Consider the following 10888-nt stretch of genomic DNA (forward strand, 5'->3'; position numbering starts at 1 on the left):
TAACATAAAAAAAAAAAATTGAATCGTTTTCATTTCATTAGACCCAATCACTACTAATGTAGAATATTTTTAACATGCTAGATATTACTTAACTCTAACATTTGTGCCACCTTATACGGTTATAATGATTTCATTAGGATACCAAAGTGTTTGTCTTTCTTTAATATTTGGATACCTCAAAGATTTGCAAGAGCAGACAGGACAGAGAAACATTTTCTGTGCCTATGAAACATCCCTCCAAACCTACATTTGTAGGTGGGTGCCGTGTGAGCATGTAGTTTTAGACTGGGACAGTTACCTGTATTTGCACGTTGCGGAGCCCACGGCTGCGAGGTGTACTGTGCAAAATGGGAAGAAGCTTGTGAAGACACAGTGTGTCTTCATTCTACATGATTCCTCTTCTCCTCCGCCGCAGATAATGTTTTAGTCCTAAATTATACTTATAATTAAATTAATCTTTCGGTCCCAAAATCTCGTTCCCCAGTAAATTTTTCTTATTTACTCATGAAAAAGATTATCGTCATTTTAAATTACAGTTTCAATAAGATTTCATTTTTAAACAAAAGTTCATTTTTAGATTTATTTCATCTATTCCACGACCAGAAGAGAATATACATCTTACACCACAATTTTGAGTCAGAAGAGAGATTTTAAGGAATGATATGTTTATTCACTTTATCAATAATCAAGCCGAGCTATGCAAAAGTAGTTTTGACACTTGCCTAATACTGCATGAACTTGCAATGAGCAAACAAGACGCAACCGTTAGGAAGAAAAATAGAAAGAAAAGAATTTCACCCAGAAAAAGAAGAAAGGAAGGAATACAGTCAATTTGCCTGCATTTTACATTAAACATGGACTTCTACCTAGGACAATCCCTCAAAGCCATAGTGATTAGAAGTGTATGTCTATTTATTGCAGATACCCATAGGATCAGCATTCTTGAGCATCCGAGGAAGGTCCATAATCTCCTGCAGTGATAGCCTTCTTGTGGAATCTTTCACCAAGAGCTGCATCATTTTCCAAATTGCATCCAGAAAATGACAATTAAATTTATTCACTGAAAAAACTTGATTTTGCTTGGATAAGAGTATGAATCAGAATCTGAAAATACCCGGCTAATTAGATTTTTGGCTTCTGAAGAAATAGCAGGAGTAGAAGGGAAATTTAGGTCAATCTTCATTATCCTGCGCAATGTTAAATGCATACTCATTATAATAGTTTATGAGGCATGGACACTAATATGGTCACATCTAACTTCAAATAATATATATTACTAGCATATGCGGTGCCCACACCGCCATTTTCTTGTATTGGGGCACACAACCTGTACATGTGTCCAAAATCGGCCATAACAATAATGGTGTCCAACGTTGTTTCTTCCTTTTGTTTTTTGGACAAACGCACTTTACTAAAAATGAGTGTACATGTCATTTATAGGTGACAATAACATCTATTACCACACAAAATGCGACACATGCTTTTCTCTACCTCTTGAGAGTGTCAACTTGACTCTCAGCCTCAAATGGGGGAGAACCATAGAGGAATTCATAACAAAGTATGCCCAAAGTCCAGTTATCAACAGAAAAATCATGTTCTTTGTTTTCTACCATTTCTGGTGCTAGATAATCCAATGTTCCACACATGGTATGTCTCTTACTTCTTGACCGTACAGACCAACCAAAGTCTGCAATTTTAAGGCGACCCTGCAATTAAACCATGGTCATTCAAGGGTACACCAAAAACGTCACTATTATAAACAGGAACCAACTAATTCCTGAAAGGTTTCATCTTATCTCTGCAGAAGAAATCAATATTTAGAGGATCAAATGCTCATTGATTTTCTTTTCACTGGATATAATCTTTGTCTGGTTGAAGAGAATAAAAGGAAAGGGCTTGGGCAAGAAAAAGCAATAGGCAGAAGATAACTGTAGATATACTTTCATGCCCATGTCAAATCAGGAAAAGCAAAATAAATTTTCAACGAAACCCTAATGAGGCCAGAGATGCAAACGTCATTTTGGAAGAAACTGCAAACTTTACATGTTTGGGATTCTATTGAAAAATCCAATGCTGGCTGAGTTGCTGTGAGTTGAAAATAATTAAGAAAAAACCCCATTGCTAGCAGAGAAAATGCCAAAGAGGAAAAAGAAGAAGAACAACAAACAAGAAAGAGGTAAAAATATACAGGTCCAGTCTATCGTACCTCATGGTCAAGTAACAAATTCGCGAGCTTTATATCCCTATGAATGACATGCTTCTCATGACAATATGCCAACACCTTTGTGAGGATCAAAATATACTAAAATTATCGCCAAAATGTTAAAGTCAATTTAACAATATAGGGAGTACAAAACAATATCTTCTTATATGAAGTTAAATAATAAGTGAAGTTCACTCAAAAAAAAGTTAATAATAATAAGTGAAGTTTTTTTGTGAATTTCTAATTCATTTTTGCCAAATCCTTCTCTTTTTCGAAAATTTTCCAGAGCAGCCTTATTCATTTGATAGCTACCATCAGCATAAACATCACAGCTTGAAACTTGTAAGCATTTCAGAAAATGCATGGTCCATTCACTGTCTCAGTTACTTCTTCGATAAACTCACAAAACAAACTATAGCTTCCCATGCTCTAATTCAGCTTTCTCAACGCTAAATAAAGTAATGCCTTGAACGATAAACGTACATTCTCCAAATACAGGACATATCAAGGCTAAGGCTCCATAGTGAATCATTTCATCAGAATAATAGAAGTAGGCAGAGGGATGTGCAGCAAGTAAAAGCTGACAAAAAATAATTACCGTGGCTGCTTGCTTCTCATTGAGATGACCTCCTTTTTCTGAGCTCCTTATAAAGCTCACCATTATGAGCATACTCAAGTATCAAGAAAACCCGTTCAGCATCATGGAACCAACCATAGAGACGCAGAATGTTGGGGTGCTGAAGACTGGTCTCAATCTCCCTCTCTCTCCTCAGTTGATGCTGAATTATGTACTTTTCTATTTTCTCCTTAAAGATAACCTTAAGTGCCACGATATATTTGCTCTAAAAGGAATAACATAAAAAAAATCCATAAACAGCCATCTATTCGAGTTGCTACTTCCAAAACAATATTGAATGTCAAATGTAGTTCGGCACCAGCAAAGTAGAGAAATATACACATCAAGGAATTCATGGTAAGAAATCACCACACCATCAGACAGAAAAAGAAGTAAAAAGGCTATTTCCTTTACTCCACTATAAAAATGAACATTCAACGTTAAGTGAAACAATGAAAAAGAATACCAGATATTTATAAAATTGAGCAAGAGGTATCAATTGAACCAGTATAAAACAATGTGGACTCAGATACACACACACATATTGATTTCAGGAAAGTAAAATTTGACAGCATAAGTTCTGAACGAGCCGTGCAGAAGTCTGAGTTTGGTAAATTGGGTACCTTGACTTCTCGAGGAACGTAGACTCTACCGAATTTCCCCTTTCCAAGGGGTTTTCCGATCTCGAGGTCTCTCAAAGACCATTGCTTTTGGGAAACCATTTCGGTGTTCGGTGATTCTGCAACTGAAGTGCTAAAAAATAAATGAGCAGGATACAGCAAGTGGCAACGATAACGGCGACTATGGAAATCAGAACAACTAATCGAAGATGGAACTCGTGAAGCAGAACAACTAATCAAGTAAAGAGAAAGAAGAGCGAAGCACAAAGGAAGCAAATATAAAAGGAAGAGCGGGAAGACGAGAAACTCCTCATATTTGCTTCGACAAACACTTCAATCAAATAAAACGAAAAATTAGTTGTTCTGCCCATATTTCAAGAGAGAGAGCTTGTTTGGCATTATATATAAAGCACTTTTTTTTTTGGGTTCAAAATATATAAGCACTTTTGATCACATAATACGTTCGGATGAAAACAAAACTATCATTTTAAAAATATTTTTACAATATATAAAGTAAATATGTAAAGAAACTTGTCTCGATTTGTAGAAAAGTATTTTTTCAAAACACTTCTTACGTTGAAACAAATTTTTTTTTCATATTTAACTTATATTTTGTAAATTTGTCCAAACCATAACTGATGTGAAAATGTACATTTTTAATATTAATATTGAGTTAGAAAAAAAAATTGACCAACAAAATTTTAAAATATTTTAATATTTAATACATTTTTTCTAGTTGAAGTTAAGATATTTTTCTTATGTTTTATATGGAATTTGAGATAAATTATTAATGATATTGTTTATAATTTTTTTTGACCTTCGGTTTTATTGTTTATGATGAGTAAAGAGTTTATCTTTTTTCCCCTGCTGGGAGAAGCATATGCTTATTAAAGTAGATATCTAATCAATTTATTGATGACTTATGAATAGGATATTTTTAATAAAATTTACATATATTATATATAAATATAGATAAATAGAAATAGAGATGTACTAGTATGCATCTAAATTAATTTATACACAAATTAATCAATCTCTCCATAATATGTCTGTGAGATTTGCAGAATGGGAAGAAGCTTATGAGGGCACAGTTTCTTCTTCAGCTCGCCCACCCCCCCCCCCCCAAAAAAAGAAACAATGTTTTAGCCCTAAATTATAATTATAATTAATCTTTTGGTCCCAAAATCTCGTCCCCTGTAAATTTTCTTATTTACCGATAAAAAGGCTCATCATCATTTTAAATCATGGAACGAGCTAAGCAGAAGTACTTTTGATACCTACCCGATACTGCATAAAATTGCTACGTACACATTTCCAAAAATGTCCTCCACATTCATAATAAAGGGAAATTATTTCATTTTTCAATGTGAATTTGATATAATTGGAGTAGACTACTAAATGACCTATCCATTTGCTTATTGTTGATGTTGTTGTTGTTATTTCCTAAAGATAATCAAAATTCATGAGTCTAGTACTCTTCTAGTGTTAAATATAAGACCCTTATACACATTTGTATAAGGGTCTTATATTTAAGATCGAAGGAGTAATTTTTTTTTTTTTTCAATTTCAGAATAGAAATAGAAACGAGATCTCCCTCAGAGCCCTTTCGTATGTATGGTCCTGTTCATCCTGGTATTTTAAATGTCAAAAAATTCATCTAAAACACCTAATATCCATGAAGGATTAATGTTGCACAAACAAGAATCACGAGTTACCAGCTTCTAGTTAGTCATGTATAGTGTGCAAATGAATCCTCTACCCTGATTATTATTTTCGTTGTTATATATATATGTATGTATAATATAATGAAAACCTCTTCTCCTCGTCCATCCTCTAGCGCCAACTTTAGAGGCATTTCAGCATTTTCCAACTTCAAAGGATCCAGTTCTGTGTAATTTCCACAACTGCCCTTGTTGTTGTGAAAAACTAAAATAGGAATAACGCGAAAAAAACTTGGTCAAGAAGCTGTCAACAGAAATTGGTTCAAGAACAAGTCAAACAAAATTTAACCATCATCAGTAACAAATCAATTTTCAAGGTAAACTACAAATTATAGTGTGTATTGTGTATCTTTTCCGGCTCTATATGATTACAATCTACCTAAATCTAAGACTTAGAAAAAAACAGGAAGGGGAGGGGGATGACTGAAGACGGATGGCAAGGAGTCGATTGGTCTCCATGAACTTGCATTTTCAAAGTCTATAAACAAGCACATCAGTACCTGGCGTATCTAGCCATACACCGCTAGTTCTTAGCTGATGTTCAACAATGGATATTGATCCAACAAGTAAAGACGCAACTACTTGATCGGCTATGTCAGCTCAACGTGTCCATATAAATTAGCGTGCCCGGTTACAGTTTAGATCCCTTTCACCAATGGATGATGGATCCAAGAAGACAGAAGAGGTAGAATCCTTTCGTTGGAGCCAAACTAGCACGGACGACTCATGTACAGTGAGCCATAAATTTGTATCGTCTGACTCATTCAAAAGTCTCTATTCAGGGACCAAAGCATTGATTTGTATACTTTTCAGGGACTGATTCGTGCATTTTCAAAGTCTATAACCATGCAAATGCTTGGCCCACCTTCTAGCCATATAAGGGTCATGAAAATCCCAACTTTCAACACAGCTAGTCCTCCCAATTGAGCTCATATTCATCCCTGACTCCACCGTATCAGCATCTAGAACACCTGCACCTTTATCATGGTCTCCGATGCCCACAACAATTTCCCCTGTTCTTCTAACACACTCATCGATCTCACCTTCAATGTAGCTATATTCCACATACACATGTGAACACTCACCCAAGTCTAGCAAAACTCTCCTTTCTTCCCCACCTCTTAGCTCACCAATTCGTATGACCCTCCCACTGCCAAGTTCCTCCCCAGCCCCACATATTCTCAACTGTATTTCCCTCACAATCCCTCCCAGCACCTTTGCCAAGAACTCCTCAAACTCATTTATCACAAATCCATTTGAAGCACCATATCCAAATCCAACATGAAAGCGATGAATGGGGGTTGATGGCAGCTCCATACTAACAGCATGGTATGGCCTTGTAGGGTTATCTGATAAATGCAAGATACAAGATTCTGGGTTCTTGTGGACACGATCTTCAAGTATTTTGATTCCTTTCTTCAAACCCTCAGAAGGATCAGCTTGCCCCATGTAGAAGAGACGGTCAATAACTTGAAGGGCAGTACGTTTGCCATAGGATGTCATTCGCTTTAAGGGGAAGACACGAGCTGCAGCTGAAGAGTATGTGACTATGGCCAAGCGATCTATTTGTCTGAGGGAGAAAACCACCAGAGCCATAGATTGTTTGAGAAGCCTTAGGTGTGGTCCATTAGGGCTAGCCACTAAGACTAAGTCAATTGCTCGTTCATGAGCCAGTTCTACCGAGAGATAAGCTCTATTTAAGGAGGGATACGTTACATAAGGTGGTGAATGAGAGAGTGAAGAGGAGCTGCAGGTTAAAGGATGATGAGATGGATGGCATGGGCTTGAGGCATTCTTAGGCAATAGCAAAGCTGGATGGAAGCTTGGCGGTGGTGCACTAGAAGGTGGAATAGGTGCTAAAGAGAAACACAACTTGGGACTCTCAGCCATGGTATCAGGCTCAACAGGGTCATCATCATCATAGCGGACAGCACGAAGAAGTGAGTGGCGATGAACACGAAAGTTGGCAATGGAATCATCAAGGATTCGCAGGATGGGATCACTTTGGTTACAAGAAGTGTAGCGGGTGTTGTTCAGATTGCGAGGAAGCTGGGTCCAGTAGGCACGGCAGATTGGACAAGTGACACTACCATGGCGGACATTGGAAGAGATGCAGGCAAAGTGGAAAGCATGCGAACACTGAGCAGTGAATATGGCTTGGCCTGGACTGCATCCCTTGCTGGTGTAACTCAAGGGATCTAAACATATTGCACACAGACTCTGCAATGTGTAAACAAAGAAAGCAAGCGGAGTCAACATAACAGGCTATGTGGGAAAACACACTTAACCACAACCAAGTAAATGTTGTGTTACAACCTAGAGCACAGAATGAGATTTGAATCTGAAATGTTATTTGTGCTCTGAAATAACTGAAGATTCTGTTTGGGAACATGTAGGCTTATCTGGGATATAATCATTTGTAGCTTGGTTCCCCCAGCTTGGTTTATTAAATATTGTAAAATTTATTATATACTCCACTAGGTTCACCAAAGGATGATATACTCCACTTTTTCAAGTCAAAAATCAGTGATACCTAGAACAAATAGCCGAAACCATTGAGCATTGGCTTTTTATATGAGAAACTTTTCAGTGAGAAAAAATGTGAATCAATTTCTAGTTATAGTGGCTTGAGATCCACATGGAGATGAGAACACATGCATTGAATTTCAGCTATTTATGGAAACATATACTCCCTCTGGTCCTAAATATAAGATCTCTTTACTTAATTCACAGAGATCCCAAAAAAAAAAAAAAGCTCATCTTTTTGTAATTAATGGATCAACAATTTGTGATAGTTTTCCTGAAATATGCCTCTCCTTTATTGGATTATTGGCTTTCAATCATTTAGATTTGAAAAAAATAAATAGGAATACTTTGAGAAAAAAATAATTAATATGACAGACAAAAGCGGATAAAATTTCATATCATGGACTAAATCAAAGTGCTCAACAAGAAGGAGTACGAATGCATAATTTCGAAGAACCTGCCAGACTGCTTGTTACTTGATGTTAGGGTTAGACATAGTCTTTTTTCTCCCCCTTTCTTTGTTTTTTTTTTTTTCCACGAAGGAATTTCTGAGATTTGACGCTCTAGATGCTATAGATTGTGTCTACCGAAGAAGTCTACTTCCTCAAATATGTTTAATTGAATAATTAATAATTAAATTTACTGAAAACAAGTCGAATAAATTAACCTAAGAGAAACATATAAAAATGCTATTAAAAAAAAACATATAAAATAACAAATATATTTCTTTAAGAATGATAATAGTTCAAGACATTTATATATATACTCATTGTTTAGTATTGATAATGTTTATAAATAGTCCCTTTATATAATTTTTATTATAAAGAGAATTATTGACTGAAATTTCTCTTAAAAAATTATGATTTGTAATGTAGATAAAGCGAAACTTCCCAAGTGGGGTCAAGGTTTATAAGGAACTAATTCTTGGCTTCACTAATGCGCAAGGTGCACGGGCTTTCACATGCTAAAATTCTTGATTTAATCCGGTTGGTGGTCCAAATAAAATTTTTGAAACATAAATAAATCTTTAGCTCCTGTGTTGCCAAATCTAATAGTGAGAAAAAGAGAGGAATAAAAAGAAGCGGATGATGATGATGATGATGATGATGAAGGGGGCAATCAATGGCAAAATTTAGCGCTAGATCTTTTTCTATTTATTGCATTCACGGATTGTGATTTTTAAAGTAGTTCTAGAATCCAACACACCAAAAAGGATGAAGCAGAAAAATGTGAAAACGGCAGAATCTTTTAACATAAACGCAGTGGATTTTCGATCGAAGACTGTCTTTAATCCGACATTTCAGGGGAGAAAGGATTTTTCTTTTTTCTTTTTATAATAACATCACCAGTTTACCCCCGCAGAGTGTTAATTTATTTAACAAAGGAAAAAATGGTTCGGTTGATTGAAGGAATTGCAAAACAAATTACCTTATTATGAATCTCCTTGTTGGTGTTCTTAGGGGTGATTCTACAATCTGTTTCTTCAACTATCTCCCCTGAGTTATTCTGCGTTGTTGATGGAGATACCGAAGAAGCGTGAGAGATCTGTGACCAAGCACGAAAGCAATAGCCGTCAAATTCTACTCTTAAATCCTAATAATGTTATTTCCCAGGTGAAGAATACCGAAATCAACAAGTAACTTCAGAAATATTGGAAAATCACATTGAAAACGACTAATTACAATAAATTCCTCGGGTAAACCATTATTAGAAAAGTTGAAATTGAGTTTGGAGAAAGCAATTCAAAATGAGCAATAAAAAGAACACACAGCATAGCAAAACCTACGAAAGAATTTCGCGCCAACATTCTTAATTTCGTTGAAATTTTCAACAGAGGAAAAGAAGAAAGAATAAATATCGGTGTCAATTATCTACGCAGAAATTATGAAAATGGAAGACCAATTTGCAGCCCTCAAACTGCAGAACTTCTTCAATTGAAACCACCGGCAAATTCTCGAAACAAACGGATAAATTCACAGATGGTCCAATCAGGAAAGACGAAACCAAGAGAGAGGAATTAGAAGAGCATTTTAACCTACAAGCATTTGTAGGAACTACGAACGAACAACTGCAGTTCCTACATCGACATTCTTAATTCCACTGAATATTAGAATGTGAGAGATTTACTACATAAAAAGGGTCAGTTATCAACCACCAATTCGAGAAAAATAGAAGGGCAGTTCACAATTCTTTTCTGAGAACTAAGTCCAGCTTTCCGGTTTCGGCTAGTTCAAAATGTGAAGCATCTTCAACAGTAAAAACTACAGAGAAAACCCACTATTCGAAGGAAAAAAAGGACTGAATGAGTCAATGCTGATCCAACCAACCTGAGATCAGGAAAATTAGAAAATCAATTTGAAGAAAGAAGAAATGGGGGGACAGATGAAGGCAACAAGCATTTCCGAAAAGAAAACGAAGCTTCGAGGTCTGAGCAATTTCAAAATGAAAAACAGCGTCAACGAAGAGAAGAAGTGGCGGAGAAAGAAAGCAATTGTGGCGATACAAGAAAGAAAGAAAGGGGGGAGGTATGATTACAGAGTGTGGATCGACGAGAGCTTTTCTTCTGGAGAAAGAGCCACAAGCGGAGGTCGCAGCTAGAACCACCTTCATTGCCGCTTGTCTGAGCGTGGATGTCCCCCTTCTTCTTCGTTCTCCTTCTCCCATTGTGTTATCGAAGCTTGAAGGAGGTAGTGGTTGGTCCGACTCGGAGGATTGTGACGCAGAGAGCAACCAGAGCAGAAGAAGCTGAGAGGTAGACAAAGCGCTCTGCCAGATTCACCAGTTGTCTGCCCTCTCCACGCCCGTCTTACGCTTCCTTTCCAATATAAACTCACCATTAATATTTCAGTCCACCAAAAAAAAAAAAAAAAACTCTCCATTAATATTAATTAATATATAACAACGGAATTGGTTAAGGTTTAAGGAAAGAAGCATACTAAATTAAGATTTGAATCTCATTTGCAAATACTTATTTAGTCGTATTTACAAATCACTCCTAACATGTTTTACATAAACTAATAGAAATTTTAAACTCCATTAACTCTTATTTAAAATTTAACAACTTTTAAACTTTATTCTTATTTAATATATATTATATTTTATATAAACTAAATTAATACAATAATAAGTGAAAGATAAAATTATATATCTATATAAAAAATTTCTTTTAATACTCTATAAATAGGATCAAAAAATATTTTCT

At 35.8% G+C, this 10888-nt stretch overlaps 1 protein-coding gene and 1 pseudogene across 1 annotated transcript; both read right to left on the reverse strand.

Moving 5' to 3' along the window:
* Nucleotides 1–743: 743 nt before the first annotated feature.
* On the reverse strand, nucleotides 744–5677 carry LOC114721144 (serine/threonine-protein kinase Aurora-3-like; annotated as a pseudogene).
* On the reverse strand, nucleotides 5400–10469 carry LOC114721143 (probable E3 ubiquitin-protein ligase EDA40). The gene is made up of 3 exons (XM_028906964.1): nucleotides 10222–10469; nucleotides 9115–9231; nucleotides 5400–7380 (listed from the first exon to the last, which is right to left on the reverse strand). The coding sequence occupies exons 1-3, from the start codon at nucleotides 10348–10350 to the stop codon at nucleotides 5992–5994; spliced, it is 1635 nt and encodes a 544-aa protein (XP_028762797.1). The 5' UTR covers nucleotides 10351–10469; the 3' UTR covers nucleotides 5400–5991.
* Between the last annotated feature and the right edge of the window lie 419 nt (nucleotides 10470–10888).

Source organism: Neltuma alba, unplaced genomic scaffold (assembly GCF_004799145.2).
Source record: "Neltuma alba isolate B1F8T4 unplaced genomic scaffold, ASM479914v2 tig00012012_pilon, whole genome shotgun sequence".
NCBI classification, from domain to species: Eukaryota; Viridiplantae; Streptophyta; class Magnoliopsida; order Fabales; family Fabaceae; genus Neltuma; species Neltuma alba.